Genomic DNA, 21,621 nt, shown 5'->3' with positions numbered 1-21,621 from the left:
ATACAGTAGGTACACAGTAGGTATATGCATGTTCCCAGAATAGTGGAAGTTATAATTTTACCAAAAGGTAGTCGTCTCGTGCAAGAGCACCGTTACTCGATTTATTCGATACACAACTAGTAGACAGCTGCTGCGTAGGAGGTTCACGCATTTTTCAACAAAGAGTTCGGATACACACTCACAATCCACTGGGACATAAGGAAGACAGCTAATATGGTGCCACTCAGAAACCGCGATGACACTCCGATCATGATCACCCGACAGTAGGATCATAATAAATTCGGTAACTTGTGAAGCGGTATGGTATAGCAACAGCGACTTTCACGAAATCAGGAATTAGCTCAGTGCTTTTAGGTTGAACACTCGCCGGTGGGATTCACTTTGCTCACAGCCGAGAAAAGAAAAGACTCAAAGCTGGAATCTGCCGATGTGTCATGACACTTAAAGATAGTGTCTGGGGGGTCACTTTATATGACGAAAAACGAACTTTCAGTGCACTGCAGCGCGAGCTATCTGTTTGTATGTATTAAACGTGCCGATTGCACGACAGCTCTCGTTCGTTCGTTTCTCATCAGTATAGAGTAACGCTCCTGTACTTACCGTGCGTCACCATTCCCATGAGCAGTCCAATGATCTTTAGGCAGTTTAGAACAAAAGCTGCATTAGACAGTTTCTTCAGCAGAGACATCGAAATAAAAAATTGATTGCACAACTATCCCCAGGAGCAGTCTACAGGTCACTTTGGGCAGTTCAGAAGAAAGCTGCTTTAATAGAATACCCTACCTCAGCGGAGGCATCAAATTGAAGTGCTATAACACTTTTAGAAGCGGTGCACGTTACCCGATTTGTCGTCCTCCATGCCGATGCGGCTACGGCGACTGCAGGTGGTTACTCAGGCTTCGTTGGTGTGCCCTTGTATGGCTAACATGACCAAACTTGGCAGTAAACGTTCGTCTGCATATGCCAAAATCACTGATGAATAGCGCACGTTACTCGATACCTTCTAAATAAGTCACTCATAATGATGGCTGATGATGATGATGACCGTGCTAGCAATAGTGCAGGCGGTTCCGCTGAGCATAAAATCTCTTCCCAGACAGGGGGCGTTTGGATCTGGCAACCAGAACAGGAGTGCCAGGTGTGCGCAGCGATGCAGGTGGGACAACACAGCCGCCAGGGCAGGAGTGCATGGCTGGGTCTATGCAGCGATGCAGGTAGCACAAACCGGTGGCCAGGGCCAGGACCGGGTGTACGCTACGATGCAGGTGGCACAAAACGGTGGCCAGAGCCAGGACCGGGTGTACGCTGTGATGCAGGTGGCACGAGACGGCGGCCAGCGCAGGAGCACAGGGCCGGGTATATGCTGCGATGCAGGTGGCACGAACCGGTGGCCAGGGCAGGAGCGCAGGGCCGGGTGTACGCTGCGATGCAGGTGCCACGAGACGGCGGCCAGCGCAGGAGCACAGGGCCGGGTGCAGGTTACACGAAACTTCAATTTCACCGAATCGGCCTGCCTACCCTCAGCGGGTAGGTACCGGCGGATCACATTACTCGCCGCACATGCCACAATGTCCCAACATACTGAAACTCGGAGCCACGTGCTTCCTGTAAAAAATCCTATGACGGTCCTGGAAAGCTCCTGTTTGTAAAGCCTTACATAAGCTATAATCAAGTGCATTATTGTAATAGCAAAGTTTTTATCAACTGTTTTCTAAAAATATTAGAAATTGAGGGTATAAAAATATATTTTTATTATTTTTTCCTGTATAAAATTAACATATGCTTTACTTAAAGCGGTCATTAATGTAAGTATCTTAGCTCAAGCGCCACTAGTAGGACCGGAATATGTGATCAATCATCACCACGACTATTGAATCGGACCCTACTGCGTGGGATAAAAACCACAAGCGCCGGAGCATTATGACCAGTGGCTGAGCTTTTAAAAGCAGTAAATAATAGCATTTTACTCACGGCTTATCAACTCAAACCTTCGTTGCGAAATCCTCAGCAATGGCTGCGTGCGCAGCAGCCGGCAGGTCCCGCTCCCCGACGCCACGTGTCGCGGCGGCCGCGCCCCGCGCCGCCTGGTCCGCATCACGCTACAGCTCCTGGCAGCGAGGACTCCGCAAATTTAATATTATATTTTTCCCCGTCGGAGCGAAGCCAACGAGAACCGTGGCTACATTGAGCCATTTTGCCGAAGTGTTCACTTCAAAAATCAAAAACCAACTGAGGCGCGCGGGCGACTCACTCTATTTATATAGGCACCCGCACCTTGCAAATTAAAGGTGGAGAGAAAAATGGACTTTATTTAACTGTCACTGTGACCCTTATGATGCCGAACACGGAGAAAGTCGAAACGCCATATCTCACAATGTTTAACTAGGTTTCAGATAGGCTCAGACTACATAATATGTAAAGTTTGATTTCCCAAAGTAAATAAATAATACCAAATGATAAAGTAAGACTGGAAATGTGATTAACAGGGTAACTTGTAATAAAAAGGTTATAGACGAGCGGTGGTAGCTCAGTTGGGTAAGCGCCCGCTTCTCACGCCAGAGATGCGGGTTCGATCCCGGCGCTGACATGTACCAATGAGTTCTTTTAACTTAAGTACAATGTATACCATCGCTCTTACGGTGAAGGAAAACATCGTGAGGAAACCTGCATATCTAGATCTAGCACATCTAGGTATGTGAAGCCACCAACCCGCAGTGGACCAGCGTGGTGGGGAAATGGTCCAAGCTTAGGAAGGCAGTTTAGACCTTGGGGATATGCACAAAGGTTCCATTCGAGAGAGCCAGGTGCAGGTACTAACACCCCCACAGAGAATAGAATAGAATAGAATAGAAGGTTATAGACGAATGGATTTAGATTTTGTTAACCTATCTACCATTATTTTCAAATAGTTTTTTAATAAGTACTGATATTCGCAAACATTCGCACAAAATTTTGCGAATGCGAATGCGAATATCCAAAAAAATGCGAATATTCGCGAATGCGAATGCGAATGCGAATATTCGTTACATCACTAATGCTCACACACGGGATACACAAAACTACACCCATCTCCTGCCACTAGATGGCGCCACTCCGTGTTTTCAACAACTGTTATCCCTTTCTCTCTCACATAAATCCTACGTAGTCCTTTCCCGTTCTAAACGAGGCACGTGCGTCTTTGTATTGAACAACTTACACAGCTCCAATTGACCCAAATGGACACACAAAACACACGAATAGCTGAAAGGCCCATTCGGGGTCATTATTCGCTCTAACTCGGCTAGAGTGTCAAGTCGGTAGGTCTGCACCATTTATCTACATCGTAAGGGCCATCGCTGAAGGATATGAAAAATAGGGTTTTAAGGAAATCAGTCGGATAATAAATAGCTTTATTGGAGCTTTTGACGGCCCGAGTAATGAAGTTGTCTAGGGAATATAATGTTGCAGAAATTATGCTGTATTTGGATGGGTTTAACTGTAGTATTATTTGCAACTTATACAGTAAATGTATTCATGAAAATAATCAGAGAGATTTTGTGTAATGCATAGCTGATAAAGATTCATTCGAAATAAAATTTAAACGTGATACAGAATACAAAAGTTAATACTTAATGATTAAATGGAAAATTATAATAAAATTAAAAGCATCAGGTTTAAAAAAAACGTCATAAAATGCTTGGACTTTTCAGCATAAAATTCAGAAACAGTATGAAAACGGGTCATTATTGTACGGTTGTGTTATTGTAAATCAAAAACGGGGGGACTAGAAAAATTACATATACCACCGTACCTATATTCCAACTGTTTGTTTCTTTTAAAGTTCTCTTGATATTTACAACACTGCCGACGCTCTAATTCAAATGAAATAAGGTTTATAATACTGTAGCTGAGCCTATATACGAGGGACTAAAGCATGGTGAGTTAAGCGTAAGTTCAAACCGCGCGCGTCCAAAGGCCCTAGCACAGCCTAGCTCAACAAGCTGTGATAAAAGTTTTTGTCGCTTTCACTCTCAAGGCCACGTTTAGTGAGAGACCGGGAGAGACAAGACAAGACTTCACTGAAACGTGCACGGTAGACCCCCTGGCAGCGTAATCTTTTGCCCCATTAAGTTTTTCACGGCGACTGGCTATGGAAATTGGACTTAAAGCGGACCATACCCCAATTCTGGAATAGTTTCAGAGATTTGTGGCGTCGTTCTAATAATGTAAAGGACAGTTTGATCTTTAACGAGATGTGAGAGCCTTAACAAGATTTAAAATAGAGTGGGGTTGTAGTGTGGGACCAGTGGGTAGTCACTTTATAGTAGGTTGGTATTCCAATGTAGGGTTGACTTTGACTAAAGATTGTATAGCGCAGTGGTTAGTGACCATCGTTGCTTTGCTGGGGTCTCAGGTTTCATTCCCGGCTGGGATATGCTGCTGGGAATAAAATGTACTTAATACTTAAATTAATGTAAATTTATCCTAAACTGTGCAATTTTAATTTAGTCAAACCGTTATCGAATTAACAGGTATCTAATTTGACTTACTTTCCGCTGTTAACGGTTATCGCCTTCCTTTGTTAATTGTTACATCGACTATCATTGAGTCTTTAATTAAGGAGCTATTACCGACCATTCTCCTTTTAATTTAAAATCATTACTTTCATTACTTTAAGTACTTACAGCGTTATTTTAACATGATTGTCAACTGTTTTGAATTCTGATATCAAACTCAGGTTCATAATATTACACAGAAAAGTGAAACTTATAAACACGTCCCGTTTTTATTAAATATAACTTTTTGCATGGATCAAACTGAATTTTATTGGTTTTTTTTTGTGTTTCACAGCATGGGTCAGTGTAAATAAAATTTTTGGAGCTGTAACAGGCAAATAAAATAATCGCTAAAATAAAGCTATAAAAAGGTATAACTTTTAAATTTTATGTGATAGAGCTATTAAAATAAAAGTCATATAGTTATTTGATGTTATAAAAATTTAGAGGCTATTCTGCTACCATGTTGGAACATAATAAACTAAAAACCGTAACGACCTATCCCAATAAATGGGACTGTTTAATGTTTTTAATCAAAAAGGCCTTACAGGAGAAGTAACATGAGCTCGACTATAAAATTACAAATATTCATTTAAGTATAATGGTAACAAAGGCAAATAAAGTGGTAAGTAGGCACTTACATGGTAAAACTAGTTACCGAAGTAAACAAACTTTAATATACTTATATAATAAGTAAACCTAATATACTTATATAATAAGTATATTAGGTTTTAAAATAAATATACTACTTTAATAAAAATGATATTGTTGCTGAATTTACCGCCGCTGTCGTGCTTATAAGCACTATGTACTGTACACAAAGGATGCACTACTGTCTTAGTTCCACCTATCTCTTAATAATCCTAACTATCCTAATATCCTCATCCTAATCCTAATAATATATATATATTAATATTATAAATGCGAAAGTAACTGTGTCTGTCTGTCTGTCTGTCTGTCTGTTACTCTTTCACGCCAAAACTACTGAACGGATTTGAATGAAATTTGGTATGTTACATATGGTCTAGACCCTGGGAAAGAACATAGGCTACTTTTTATCCCGGAATTCCCACGGGAAAACTTTTTAAGGCGAAGCGAAGCTCGCGGGAACAGCTAGTTACTTATCAATAAATAAGTGTTAGGTAAGTATACCTATACACATCACATGACTATAAATACTATAGATAACAATCGTAACTATTCGTAACATTACGTGATGCAGTCCGCTCACCTACACCTACCTATTCGCTACAAAATGTCAAAAAGCTCCGTGGACTAGGGGCGGCGACCGCGGCCGCGGGGCGGGGGGGGGCGGAGAGGGGACGCGTGGCCGTCAGTCTCTCGCCGACCGCCGCGCCGCGAACACCCTCTGTGATGCTCGGCGCGCCCTGACGCGACATGGCCTCGTCCACGACCGGCAACATCGTCATCGAGTGGTTGCGGTCGCTCCACTTGGGCCAGTACGCGGAGAGTTTCATCGACAACGGCTATGACGACCTCGAAATATGCAAGCAGGTCGGAGAGCCGGACCTGGACGCGATCGGCGTCCTCAACCCGGCTCACCGGCAACGTCTTCTACACTCGGTCAGAAGTTTGAGAGAAGAAGGCGCTGCAGCCGTCTACTTCACCTTGGAGGAGGCCGCCGCCGTCCGCGACTCGTGCCGCTGCGAGGAGGAATCTCGCAAGGAGCAGGCTTCGGCTCAGGCTATTGTGGAACCGGCTAAATACAGCGACGAGTATGAGGAAGGCAAAGCGGAACTGGTTAAAATACCTCGGATGCAGCTCAAGCGACTGCTGCGGGAGCGCCTGGCGCAGGACGGCATCCGTCTCAGCCTCCAGCCATATTCAACAACGGTCAGTGTTTTGTTTATCGTGCTCAGGCAGTGCTTCCCGCGGTTCAACCTGTGAATGGTGAAAGTGCCGTTAAGAATTTGATGAATGAAATCGAATGAGAGTGTCAGTGTGATGTGATCAAAGTTATGGGAGTTGTATTTCTGAGTATAGCGGGCGACCGCGAGGAGGCACTGCCCGCGCCTTGTGTTTTTCTTTTGAATATCAGCCTGTGTGTTGGCCGTCGTCGGACGCCTCCGGCAGATCTTCTCGAGACGTGTTCTCATAAAGTTTGTTGCGTGCGTGATTTCCCCCGAGATGAGAAGTTCGCGTCCGCGTCCTATCGTGAGGAAATTGTAATCGCGTGCCTCCCAGCCTTAAATTGGGTTTCGCGATAAATCGGATAACACGATTCAGACTCCTTTAGGTGTTAATTAGTAACATGAATCGTAGATCTAATTCCTATAGAACGTCGTTGGCGTTTTATTACTTAAGAAAAGTAATTTACTTAGGTAATTTGTTTAATGAATTTCTAATAGGTAGTTTAAATTTTCCGACATTTACCTACCTGGAAACAAAAAATTCTCAGATAAGCAAACACAATACCAAATGAACAATCTAATACTCACTTAAATCTCATAGGCGGCTATGGTTCCCAACAAGAAATAAAACAAGAACAATATATGAGAGCAATTTAAATTAATTTGGTCACAAATTGTGGCTCCCTTCACGCCTCGAACATACTTGTACGATCCTCGACATGCCATCGCCATCAAATACGCCCATAACAATTAAACCCTCAAACTCTTGAACTAATCCCAGGATCTATAACCAAAAGTGTTCATGTCGATCTGTCCTCACCACGTGGGCGGAAGCATATCTCGCGTTGATATTTTAATTGAGCTGTTATTAATTATTCGACTGGGTTGTAATTAACAGGGCGGAATATTACCGCCAAGAAACGCCTTCCATCGTGTCGTATTCGTATTTTATTTTGAACAAAAGGAGCTCCACGAATTATGAAATTCTGAGTCAGACAGCTTATCTTACCACGTCTTTCTGTTATCGTCTACTTACTCGGATAAAAGTTAATACTTTCCTCAAATAAGGAATGTTTATGTTTTTGTACAGTAACGTGTATTTTTTATACAAATTGAAGACTTTTTCCCGTAATGAACGTGAAAATTAGGACCACCAGCCGCGAACAGGAAGCGCAAAATATTTCCAAGAAATTATTGTCACTTTCCGAGTTCATTTTCTGTTGTGTCTACTGTTCCTACAACTTCTTTGTTTCCAACGCAGTTTTGCAGTGCACACTGCACAGTTCTTATAATTTTGCTAACTAGCGGTAGCGACTATAGTAATGCTTGGTACACCTACAACCACGGACATTGTTACTTTGTAAAACCTTATTACTGGAGCCAGAAACTTCTTTAACTTTTAATTCTTGGCGCTCGTAAAAGAAAAGATGGTTAAACTTTAATCGTTTATTTCGGAGAACGATATAAAGTATTTTCAGTATTTTATTTTTTTCAATTACTGAGACCATTATTGTATCTTTATAAGTTACTGCGCCAGTGAGCCGACCGCGTAATTACCTGTGATGATTTTTTTTTCTCCACCCGGTCCCCGAGTCGAAACCTGTTCGGGCCAAGCCAGGAATCCACAATGAAGCAACCCATGTTGAATAAAATACCTAAGAAATGCTACTACGAAGCTTCAAGATAAAAAAGTTTCGAGAGCTTCTAAGAGTCGGCAGAGTGTAATGTAAGGCGTTGAGTTAATATTTACAAGGTAAACTTTGCGCTTAGAGACGCAAAAAATGTTTACTTATACTTAAAATTAGTTAGCTCTAGACCCTCTACTGATTACTGCTATGCTTATGATAATAGACCCTAATAGTGTTGACTTACTTTTTGAATATATTTAATCAAATACTTTAAAGGCAAACCGCTGTCCCACTGCAGTTTGAAAATACCACTATCATTATTTATTTAGCCAAATCCACAGACATCCATTTATTTTCCACATCTATTTATCATGGCGAACCATTAATGTGACCATTACGTATCAATTTCATCACATTACCGGTATGTTAGTGCACTGTTAAATTCATTCTTTGAGCTCACTATCACTATGTTCCCTTTATGTGGATCCACCCACCCCTACCTGGGAGCATCCTTTTCATCCGTTCGCAGGACAAACAATCCCGTTGAGCTTAGATTTTTTTGGACGCCATTTGTAAACCGATTACCACCGGAACTGAGCACAAAAGAATCGACACATTCCGCCGGGCGTATCAATATCGCAGTTCCGACTAATAGGCCAATATTTATGTTTTGTTGGCACCCATTGTGTATGCTACATCCGCCTGCTACAAATCAAACGTGATGAAACGTATGTGCGTTGGGATTGAACTCATTTAAAATTTTGCCCGTTTTTGCCCTAATTACATGAAAGCTGAATTGTACGGTGACGTTCTAAATGGGTTTGGTCATTTGAAAGACAAAGGGAACGTGCTACCAGATGTTGGGTTTCAATAGTTTTGCGACAAACTTGCACCCTCTACGTGACAAATCTCTTGTATATTTGTGACTGATTTTATATGCTGCTAATTTATTATTGAGGGTTGGCGTTGGGGTGATCGGATGTATGGGATTATGCATCGCCGCCTCTCAACATTGTGGCTTACGTTTATGATACAATTTATGGTATTTATAGTATTTAACTGAGCTAATGAATTCGTTGTGTATGAAAGAGTTTTGCAACAATATCAATGATTGAAAATAGATTCACTGTAGCAGGAGCAAATTGAGGAGACTACACAAAAAACATTAAAAAATCCAAGATGACTTAGCAAGCATTTTATTTTAATGAACTTAAAAAATGTTAATTCCACCATTAGAACCCGCTTTGCTTTGATCGAAAACAAAAAATAAAAACCTACTTTTATTCAATACGCTAAAATGGTTCGATAAACACGTTCAAGCTTTTTTTTATAAAAAAAAGATAAGATTGAATGCTCGAATGCCTTCATCCAATAATGAGTTTATAAAAATGTAAATGGAAGTCTGAGGTTAATTGATGTAAACCAAAAGGTTTGAACTATTGAGTTGAGCGTTATCTAAATGGTACCTACCGGTAGTGTTTTTAGCTGTTAGGGAGGAATGTTCATTAACTATCCAAACATTCATCATACGTTCTATTTCTCCAAGTAATTTGTATTCAATAAAGCGTGTGTTACAAAATTGTATTGGACTAATATTTGCCTTAATTAAAATTGTGCTCACACGCGTGCACGAGCATACGTGTCTGTTGTTTATTTAGAAACTGGGACTGTAATATTTTAGGTTGGCTGGGGTTTTTCTACCTGTTCTGTTGCTTTGTTATATTGCGTTGAACAAATGTGTGCGGAGTCACGCCGGGCCCACCAGGCTTCTTGTTATTCGTCGGCAGCTTTACGCTTTATGGGAGCCTGGTTATTAGCTTTATAATTTTTAGAACACACACTTTTTGTTGTATAAAGGTTGGTTGTACAGCTGTTTTGAGGCTATAATATTGGTTACTTAGGTAGGCTTACAGCTTATGAGTAAAATTTACGAAATATTTTTATGTAGGTACTTACCTATCATTGAAACCAACGAACGTTCGCCTTATATTTTTCATGTGGTGGTGTATGAAAAAAGGCTTTACGAGTAACGTATCAAGTACTTAGTAAGTATTACTAAAGCTAATAAAACTGTTTTGAAATCGGTATACTACGCTCTGTGTCAGTCAATAATCAGCTACTGCATTGTGGTGTGGGGGGGAACTCACAAAACGACACTAATCAAACTCGAATGCGCACAGAGAGCAGCGCTAAAAGTTCTTCACTCCAAGCCCTATCGTTTCTCTACAAATGAACTTTATCAAGAAAGTAAGGTACTCACAATTAGGCAAATTTACATACTAAAAACTATCTTAAGATTCCATAAAAACTCAGTAGTAACCCGCATAGTTCCTATTCGGCCCACGAGGTATGACCGCTGGCACGTACCTGTAATTAAGACAAAGTTTGCAAGTCATTTTTACAATTTCAAAGGGCCCATCTTGTATACTAAAATTAACAAAATACTTAACTTTGTCAACTTAAATTCCTATAAATGTAAAAAAATCTTAACTGAATGGCTACTGCAAATGAACTACGATGACACCGAAGACATTCTATAAGGAATACTAAATAAATAAAACTTAAAATTAAAACAATACTATCAAATACTTACTTACCAAAATTAAAAAAATAAAATAAAAATTATAACTAAAATACTAAAACCTGCTTACCTAAATTCCAAATAAAAATATATATAATTAAATACCAAATTTAACAACTTACCTAAATTTCAAACAAATAAAAAAAACAAAAAGTACAACTCAAACACTAAACACCAATCAATACCTATCTAAACTCCAAATACATAACACTTACTGAAATACACTGCTTTCCTATCACAACATAATATACCTAACTATCACAGCATAAATTAATCTGCAATCACCACATATACTGTATACATTTACCCATCACGCACACTCTCACAGCTTGGACATGATCACTTGTAACAAATATACTTCACGACCCTAACCCACAGTCATACGATGTTTGCTTCAATAATGGTCTTTATTGTAATGAGGATACGGAACACATAAAATGTTCCTTATTCATTATATTAGCTGCTTGAACACTTATCATATCGATCGTAATATTCAAGTATTTCACTACCTACCCTAAATTTTTTGTTGTTTAATTTAAACTTAATCATAAGTAACTCACTATAAATATAATTTGTAAAACCTACTAGTTAACTATACTACTAACTATATATAAGTATTCGATTACTTGCTAACTACCTACAATTTTTTTTTTTTTCTAAAATATTTACTTATTTTGTACGTAAATTATAAATTTTAAATAGTTCCTAACTACTTGTTGTCGTCATCTGAGTATACGAAGGATGCCTGGCTACCCATAGCACAGGGTATCCTAGTTTGGGAGCCAGGAACCCATTTCTAAACCAAATAGGCAAATAAATGTTTTCATTTCATTTCATTTCATTTCATTTCATTTCATTTCATTTCATTACTTAGTTAGCAGCATTATAACTGAAAATCGGTGCTTATAAAAGGTAAGTTATCTGACTGGCTAATCCAAGAGACATAAAATAATTCTCTAACGAGAAGGGCAAATTCTTTCACCCCAGTGACAAACTCTAATCTAATCCAGCTCTAGTGTTAGTCAACGCTAAGACTAGAGCTGGAAGAAGAAGTTATGTTCCGATAAATTTCAGTCGTATTTATTAGACAGTAAATCGCCTATTCAAATTCAATGTAAAGTCACATAACATTTTACAGTCGCGACAATTTAACGTTTTACGAGTAGCAATAACATTTCATTCGTATCAACCGAATTAAAAACCATGTCTAACTTCCGTTTAACGGATATCGAAGTCGTTTAGCAAACTGATTACACTGTCACACGGATTGTCGAGCGGATTGTACCAGGGGGTTATAGAAGTGAAGAGGTTAGCTGTCCTCGAACTAACAAGGAGTCGTCTAGTGTCATGCTCGTCCGTGGAACTTAGTCAGGTGCGGCGGCGAAGACGTTGGGTTTGCTCTGCCCCGTGTTTGATGTTTGTCTGAGTACACAGCTTCCCTCTCGGATGCCGACGACGGCAAACTTCGGCATTTGCTTTTAAGTTATTGGAGGGTTAAGTGTGCCTTGAGTGACACGATCCTCAGGTCAAGGAGACTCAATTGCTTTATCTCAGAGCAGAGCAAATTCACGTGAGCTTAACCCTTTATTTGGTGTTGGTATTACAATTCAAAGTGCAATTATTATATTTCCGCCTTCTGTAAGTCTAATGAATAGATACAAACAAATACATCTCGGATATAACAGGAGAGTAAATACGTATGAATTTATTGTTATTGCTGCAAGTAAACAGCGTAGGCGCAGTAGCAGTTACTTCTATCATGCCCATTCAAAATACACTTATTGAATGTTTACGTTGTATTTACATTAGAAGATTTAGAAGGTAATGTTTATTTACACACAGTTGGGCTGAAAATGAACATGGACAAGACAAAGGTCATGTCGAACGAACATGTTTCATCATCGCCCGTAACTGTAGGAGGTGTCACCATCGAAGTTGTTGATCAGTATCCCTACCTAGGACAAGTGATCCGATTAGGTAAATCCAACTTCGATAAAGAGGTAGCTCGTAGAATCCAACTCGGATGGGCAGCGTTCGGGAAATTACGACACATCTTCACTGAAAACATACCTCAGTGTCTGAAAACAAAAGTTTTCAATCAGTGCGTGTTGCCAGTGATGACTTACGGAGCCGAGACGTGGTGCTTCACCAAAGGGCTTATCCACAAGCTCAGAGTTGCTCAGCGTGCTATGGAAAGGGCTATGTTAGGCGTGTCCCTGCGAGATAGGATTCGTAATGAAGAAATCCGCAGGAGAACTAAAGTTACCGACATAGCCAAAAGGATTAGCACGCTGAAATGGCAATGGGCTGGCCACGTTGCCCGCAGAGCCGACGACCGCTGGAGTAGAAAGGTTCTGGAGTGGAGACCCCGTGTCGGCAAACGGCGTGTCGGTCGCCCCCCAACCCGTTGGTCTGATGATCTGCGGAAGGTAGCGGGAAGCCGCTGGATGCAGATGGCGGGTGACCGTTTGGGGTGGCGATCGTTAGGAGAGGCCTATGTCCAACAGTGGACTACGGAAGGCTGAGAGAGAGAGAGAGAGAGTTTATTTACATTCACGATTACCCAGAAATTGTCCCTCATGCCACCGGAAGATTTATTTGTGGTAGTAACTCTCAATCAAATATACAAGAGCCTTCTTTGAAAAGATGCTTGAAATAAACTTATAGGTTTCTTTGTTTAGCTTCTTAGGAGGCAGTTGTCTCATAAATCGTATTTGAATAGACGTTCTATGTGTTTTGAGTGTAAATTGACTGATCATGGGAATCTTTAAGAACTCTTCTAACATTTTTATCTTAAAGTGCTATTTAAAATGAAAATATTTGAAGTATTACTGGTACATCCTTGCTGAGACACAATCTAAGAGAAACACAAGTCTCAAACTGAAAAATTCATTTTCCTGCAACAATACTGTGAAAATGATAGAAAGAGAAGATAAGATTAGACCCAGTATTAATGTGCATGAAAAGTGCGTGGCCTTACAGAATCATTTTGTTTCCGAACAATGCATCAAATAACGCGCAATAACAGCAGAAATTAGCAACAAAAGCGAAATAAACGTTGCGGAAATTTTTCATTTACACGCCGCTTCACACTTCCGTTGGAACTCCGTCCGTCTGCTTAAAAAAATACAACTTTTTCGTTCGGTCACGCTTGGCATTAACTTTGTTTGAATGTTTTATCGTTTATCTGTTTATTTAATGGATATTTATGTGAACGTGTTTTCTCCCTAGCGTTTTTTAGGATTTTGCTAACGTAGGTTCATACTTCATACAGTTAAGGTATGTTGGACTTTAACTATGAATTCACGCAATCATCATGCATAATAAATATGCATAAATAATACGAATTGCGGGTGGCGGGTAGTGGTTGGATGAGGAAGGCCGAGGACCGAGTGTTGTGGCACTGCTTGGGAGAGGCCTATGTCCAGCAGTGGATGATTATTGGCTGCTGATGATGATGATGAATACGAAAGAGTGATTATTAGGTTTAATAAATAAATATATAATTGTAACAAAACTTAGAAACCTTTGCCACCAAATCCAAAGCTATCAAAAATAAAACGTTGACTGTGCTAAATTCAATCTTTACAAAAGTAAAACAAGCATAATTTTATTTCATAATCTTTAAGCATACGAAAGCAAAGTCTTGTAAGTGGTACCTACTCATAGCCACAGCCGGTAGATTGGGTTGTTGGTCAAACATGGGTTGCATTAGTCAATAATACGGTACCTACTATATACTTACTAAGTACATGTTTGCCGCCAGTTATTAAGTAGTGTTAATTACTTAGCTTTTAGTTAACGGCATGAGTATGGGAATTTGATATGGGAAGATTTAGATGGTGGCATATTTAGATGGTATGATGTGGGAAAATATTAGGTTTATGAAAGTAGGACGATGGAACTTTGAGTTATTTGGTGATTTTACTTATAATATACGTAGCTGGTATGCAATAGACAGGTAAAATATATTATATATAGAAAACTTTAACTATAAAAATTTAAGCATGCGCAACGGATATAAAATTCTCAGAAATTACTAAATCGCATTATAAAATATATAGTAAAACGAAGTAAAAAACATGGTGTTGGAAATACGCATGTGAAAGATACGCACAATATGTAGAACCCAATAGATAACATTGTTCTAATACACGGGAAATTAATACTCGAACTTATAATCAAATTTTACATCCTATATTTTATCCATCCTACGTTGTAAACTGTTCTGCACAAAAACATATTTTTATTGGTAGTTTCAATTTTTCTTACCTTCGGTTAGTTTTATTACTAACTTTTATATCGTCGCGTGAAAGGGGCTCTCATTTAATGCCTATATTTTTATCATAAGCGTTTTCGATTACGGAAAGGCTTCTGCCGCTGATGCGAAGGCAATAATCTGACCTTATTATTTTCGTATTAACTTAGGATCGGTTCCTCATTTCGGCTATCAGTGGCGGGTCACCTTAAGGTAAAATTGCCAAATAATGATGGCTTTCCTCAAATAATTATAGGGTCTTTCTAATCCTAATGCGTAATTTAGTTTTTATCCGTTTTTATTTTGTTTTATATACCTATTATATACATTGTAGACTCACAGTTTGTTGTGATTTGATTTGATTCATCGGATAGCATTTTCAGTTATTTATTAATCGCTTATATTATTATTAGGTGTCTATTGAATAATATTCATCCATTTAATCCTATGCAAATAGCACCACCACAGCTAAAGTTACCGGCCGCAAATAGCCAATCTATTAATAAACGAATACTCATTCTAAGCCCAACAGAATTACTATCCAATACGACTGCAGAACATTTCAAAACAACATATGAAATTTCTCACTTATCAGCTTTTAAAACGGGGTGGTCGTCGTATAATGTGTCTGTAACAGAATCTTGTAGCGTTTTCTCTTCGACGTACTAATCGAATTTCTAGTTAAAATGTTGCGTTGCTCAAGTTACACCTATGAGTCGTATAATAAACTGTTTGGTTTTAATAGCGTGGGTTGGGAAGAGGTTATTTTCTTTTTTATAATGTTTATATCCGTCAAGTCTGGCGCCTTGGCGTGGTTCACAGCGGGGACCCTGTAGGTGACCACGATTCACTTAATTTATGGAACACCTTCCCGATATGACCGGCCTTTTTGCCTTTTAGAATGTTGCCTCCTTTGTTAAACCCATATCCAATTTGTTTAGTGTGCTTAACCTTATTGAAATACGATATGCGTTAACCTCTTTCGATTTAATTCAATCGGTGATTCGACTCTTTTACTCGTTTGTGTCTTTTGTAATGTATATTTTTGATTTGTGTTTTATTGAGAAAATTATTTTTGTTACATACAATACATTAAAGCATAGAATAACATTTTTGTTGTAAACTCTTATGTACCTATTATAAAATGTTTTTGGAAAATAAACGAAATAAAAAATAAATAATAAATAACGAGTACAGTATAAAAGTCAGTACATATTGTTATTAATAAGTATTATTACTAGGTACTTTATTTGTACTCGTTGTAGAATTAGTAAATAAGATAGGTTAAATAGGTGTTTTACAGGGTATTGCATGCATAATACGTTTGGTAGCGCAAAATATTTTATTTTTAGAGAAAACTTTTTATTTCTTATGTTTTATCATAACTGGCTGTATAGTATCCCCATTTATTAGGCATTTTTTTACAAATTGTTTGGAAGTATCACTCTTATAACCTAAGTTAAATATCTAACAAAAATTTACTCTAAACGTACCGCTATAACCACCACTTATAATTGCCATGCACCCGTTTTTCCAATATAAAGTTATAGTAAAGACGTTTAAGGTATGAAATATAGTGAGACTTTTGTAATATAGAGGCTGTTTCCGTACACTTTATTTACGGTTGAACTTTTTTACACGGTAATTTGTGAATATGAGAGTATTTTGGCTGAAACAACAACGATTTAGGCTAAAGAAAAAACAAGAAAAATAAAACCATTTACAGTGTATATTCTCCACGGTCTCACAGATATGCAAATGAAATCCATTGTAGCAATCAAAAAGTATTTAAAAACATAAAACTAATGCAAAAATAGCTATTAAATTCTCCCACGCGATAAAAAAACAACACATTCAGCTTAAAATTGCATGTATAATTAGGTTCGTCAAAACCACAGCAAAAGCTATTGATCTTTCCGGTTCATTTTTATTAAAATATGTTAATCATTTTAATCTATGTAACTTTTCTGGTTTCGATTGTAAAGGCTGGAAACTCTGTTCGGTCGGCGGCTTTGCTTTGAAGTGACGTTAAGAAGTTCATTGACCCTCCGCCATATCAGTTACATTACACCTGTGAGTTAGTACTTAATCGGTTTTAGTCTAGGTTACTTGTCTGTCCGACAACCATTTAAAACACTATTTTAATTTTATGGTTTAGCAGTCCTAATTTTTTTATTTTTTGACTAAGCCAGTTAGGTTTTAGTTTTTCTATAAACAGAACCATTTTCTTCAGCTTCCAACACTATCATTAGCACTTATTAGTAGTTTTGAGAATAGCTCTACATTTTTCCTTTTATATTGTCCTTTTTGTCTGGACGGTTCTAGAAGTTTTTTGCCTCATTAGAGCTGTCCAACTTATATTATTCAGCTTCCTTTTGTAGCCTGGCTATTGGGTTTCTCTACCTTTTGTTTTACGTTTTTGTTAATCAGATAATTAGGCAACGAGCCTTTTTCAGATTTAAGCTCTTTCAAATATTTAACCTTTGTCCAAGTAAAGATAATTTTATATACTAACTTTTAACTTTAGTACATTAGTACAAGGCGTGAGTGCGTGTTTTTTTTTTTTTTTTTTTTTTTAACTTTTAACTTTGTAAGTATATTATAAGTTAATTGTGTTTAGTTTATAATATGGGCCACTGATGCCTGAAATAAAGGTTTATTTATTATTATTATATTATTATAAGCCTGTAGGTACTTATTTAAACAATATATTACTTAATGATATTTTAAAGTTAACTGTTACCTAAAGTTTTGCTTCGCCTTAAAAATGGTCTTGCTATTTAGATACCTACTGAATATCCACCGGATACATTAGGTGTCAAAATTCCCAACAGTGGCCCGGCTAACTCGGTGATAAGGAATACATTTCTCATTGAGTATTCGAATAATCTCAACTGTATTGACACAGTTGCTTCTTGCTTGTTCATGAACTATGGAGTTGAACCATCCGGATAACTGCGATTGAGCCTTAACAAAAAAACTCCCGAACATATTTTTTAATTTGTCATTTAAATGTATTTCAGTAATAACAGCCTTAAAAGAGATTCACTGTAATGGCAGTCTGACTTAGAATAATCAAGTGTAGTGTGGATATATTTATGTAATTTAAATTTTATAGGTCTTACACGTGTAGTCCGATGAAGACAAACCCTAATACCCCTTTTATCAGTCGCGTCGGTGTACTATTTATTCAGCACTGATTTCGGACTAACAATACGGTGGGTAAACTAAAGGGGAAACTTGATAACCCTTGTCAATATAGCTATAACTTAAAATATGATTAAACTTCACTTTTGGTTAAGGTCTTCGACAATAACATAAGAAATGTGTTTAGTAGCTTCATAGTATTCTAAAATCTCTACTACCTACTATCTAATATAATAATATTATTGATTGATATTTTTCATAAATCAAAGTTTTAAATTCGTACCTACTAGTTAAGTAAAACTATGATAACAATGTGAAATGCACTAAAAATATTAACAAGCCAGTTCTCACTAGCATATCACCCGTGACTGTGCAATCTTCGACCGAATCTGACTAATGAGGCCCCAGCAACATGCAACAATAATCAGCGAGCATTATGTAAAGTAGGTGAAAAACTATTTCCCCGCTTCTGTGTGAAAACAATCCGTCAAAAGCAAACAGGCGCCACTTCAGGAAAAATACCAACCAAACAACCGAAGAACGAGTTAGGCCTAACAAAAATTCAACAAAAGGATGATTAACGATTTTCCACCCTCAGGCTCATTCGAGGCACGTCGATATTGAATCCGTTAGGCGTGTAAAAATGAAAGTTTTTCCCCTTTTTTCCTCTCTGCTAAGTTGTTACTCGGATTTGCTACTACAGCAAGCTCGCAGTGAAAGCGTTTGACGCCGCGATGTCTCTATCTAATAAGCGTGAACTGCAAAATCTGACAAGGACAACAGTGGATCCGTTTTTTTATCATCGCTGCAAAAAATCTCCCTCAATTGCCATAAGAAAATTGCGCCTTTGTTAGACACAGAAAATTGCGGTTGGTTAAGATCGTTTCCCGGAGCATGACGAACCTATTTGCTTTTTTAAACAATCTTAAAGCGCAAACAAAGAGTGTTTTTCTTTTATGAATCCTTTGACCTGTCTATCCGGGCCTCTCGAGCTTGCAGAAATTCAATAGAGCGTGCACTAAGTGGCTCATCTGTCGCGCGACCGCAGTCCCATGCCTCCTCAAGTTCCTTTATTAAATAAAAAATGCAAAAATAAATTAACATTGCAATATTAAGTTTCGCAATATAAAAATAAAAGTTGGACGGCAGGTGTAGTGGACGCACCTGGTATGCAGACAACAACACATGACGAGGAACCACGTTTCGCTAATTATTTTTTTAAACTTAAAGCGTGTTCGCGTAGGTGCACTAAATTGGACTAAACTCATTGCTGGCGCTGGATTATACCGTCCAGGTGCTTGTTACAATACGGCTTCAGACTAAAGACTGTTCGTTCTCGAGTTTTATAGTTTTACTTGGTAAACCTCAAGATGGCGGCACTAAAACTGAATGTAATATTTCAAACTAGACAGCGACCGTTGCTGTGATGCGGTTGAGTGACTTTCTAGCAAAATACCTGATTCTATTGTTGGAGTATTTGCTGGGAGAGCAAAAAAGATAATAATATCCTGCATAATGATGATAATATTATAATAAGTGATAAATATAATCTGCAACGTAAATTTTGTCAATATCAACGACACAGTAAGAGGATTAAAAACAGTGATTTCAGTAAAGCACGATAAATATTTAATAAATGGCACACACCAATAAATCACGGTTTTATCTAACCGATAAAATATGTTTTAAACTGATAGCTGACTCATGAAGTGAAAAGTATGAAGCATTCTAGGAACGTAGGTATATTATATATTCAGTATTTAATTATAATTACTCATTTATTAATATTTCGGAACGCTTGACTTCCGCGAAGCTTTTGTTTCATCAAATCCTCTGTTTGCAAATCGATAGACAGGACTGTTCTTTCATGTCTACCGTTTCTCCTGTTTGATACACTCGTCAAACTAATAACACCCCCCTTTTTGATAGTTTCACAGTTTAGAATAAATCAACATAACAATTAGGCACCGAACGATAATTCACAGTAATTAATCATGCTTTCGCTCCTTCTAGTTTTAAACACATACAGGGTGAACCGTTGAGCACGCACGAGCACAAGGTGCGACTTTTAATGACATAATTAAAAATACCCACAACCTCGGACACTTGACGCTACACGGTAAATTGTAAATTACACTGAAGTTTATTTCAAGAACTTTTAATGTTTATTTGAAATTTTAATTTATGTTTTTTTATCTTTGCTAATAATTCTTTATGTACTGTCTTAGAGTGGTATACCTTAGTTGTTATAAAGTAGTTGTCAGATTAGAGCTTTGTCAAATCAAATTGATTTTTCAGTTTGGTCTTGATTACTCTTGATAAGGTACTTGCGCAAAAAAAATTATTTTAAGTGTCATCAATGTGTCGAACCTATATACCGGTTAATACCCCCATGTCTAACTAAGTACCTTTATTGGAGAAAGTGCGACAATAAACCGAACAAGTTGCTCTATTCCCTAATCTCGTAAGCCGAATAACTAGACTAGAGTCGGGGGCGCAGGTAAACTAAGCACTTGGGTGGCGACTGGCGAGGAGGGTGAAACTAACCAGTGGGCTCACTGGATAGCCGAGTCGATCGATGAATTTAAATGTGTAAGTAATGCCTTTTTGTATAATAAAAAAAATATTTGCACTAGGAACTAAAATTCAAATCAAAAACATAAAAATCAATCAGTACAAAGAGAAGGCTTTGCTAAATGGTGTAATTGATGAGAGTCATAAAGAGCTTTCAATCTTTTTGAATGACGTACATATATGTTCAATGTTGATCTCAGAATGTTCTGTAGTTTTTTGGGGGGTAGGTAATAGTTTATTTTTTAAATGTGGGTTTTACATGATAGAAAGTAGGTATTCTTACCTATTATTAAAATCGGTTCAGTACTTCAAAATGTATGCGCTCATGCGCCATGATTGGTAGTTTTATGTTAACCCTCAGAACTTTTTTACCTGGGAAGTTTATTACCTGGGGATTTTTGAAGAGATAGGTAATAAAGTGAATTTCTGAGTGCATAATTATGTTTCCACAGAAAAGCTGTACCCCTAAATATACATACATACATATAAGTAGAGTATAAACTTTTCGGAAGCATTTAAAGCCTGTGAATTGTTTACTACACTCGCGAGCAACCAAATCGACTCAAGCCTTCACGGCGCACATATACATTGATTTTCCTAAAACGATAAATGGTAAATATAAAAGTGATATGTCATTCGAAAGCTGAAGAATTAGGCTTTCAATTAAGATCAATACCATAAAAAAAAACTAAGCGCAGATTTAATGACGCATTTTAATTGCCCGTCAGTGTTAATTACCTCATTAGGAATCCACGCCTTGCGCTACCTGATCCCGCTATAAAACCTTTCCACATCCGGTGTACCTTATCAGTCGCTTGTTGCAAGTTGACCGGTACACATCTCGTTGCATTGTATTCCTTGTTTTCGCAAACCCATGGATACCACACCAGAAGAAGCTGCTCAAGTTGTTGCCTTGCTGCAACAAGGGTTAAGTCAGCGAGCAGTCGCTGCCCAGCTCCACTTGAGCCAGTCTGCTGTATCCCGAGTATACAGACGGTTCCAAGAGACTGGTGCCTTCAATCGAAGA

The 21,621-nt window shown here is 38.2% G+C and overlaps 1 protein-coding gene across 6 annotated transcripts in view; it reads left to right on the top strand.

The window, feature by feature from the left end:
• Positions 1-5,851: 5,851 nt before the first annotated feature.
• Positions 5,852-21,621, top strand: part of LOC105381380 (SAM and SH3 domain-containing protein 1) — a 97,763-nt gene continuing 81,993 nt past the window's right edge. For all 6 annotated transcript variants that reach the window (XM_048623272.1, XM_038105737.2, XM_038105909.2 and 3 more), the window contains exon 1: positions 5,852-6,389. In XM_048623272.1, the coding sequence (XP_048479229.1) occupies positions 5,934-6,389 (456 nt within the window). In that variant the 5' untranslated portion in view covers positions 5,852-5,933. The remainder of the gene's footprint in view (positions 6,390-21,621) is intronic.

Source organism: Plutella xylostella, chromosome 9 (assembly GCF_932276165.1).
Source record: "Plutella xylostella chromosome 9, ilPluXylo3.1, whole genome shotgun sequence".
In the NCBI taxonomy this organism is placed as follows: Eukaryota; Metazoa; Arthropoda; class Insecta; order Lepidoptera; family Plutellidae; genus Plutella; species Plutella xylostella.
This window is presented reverse-complemented; position numbering and strand designations above follow the sequence as displayed.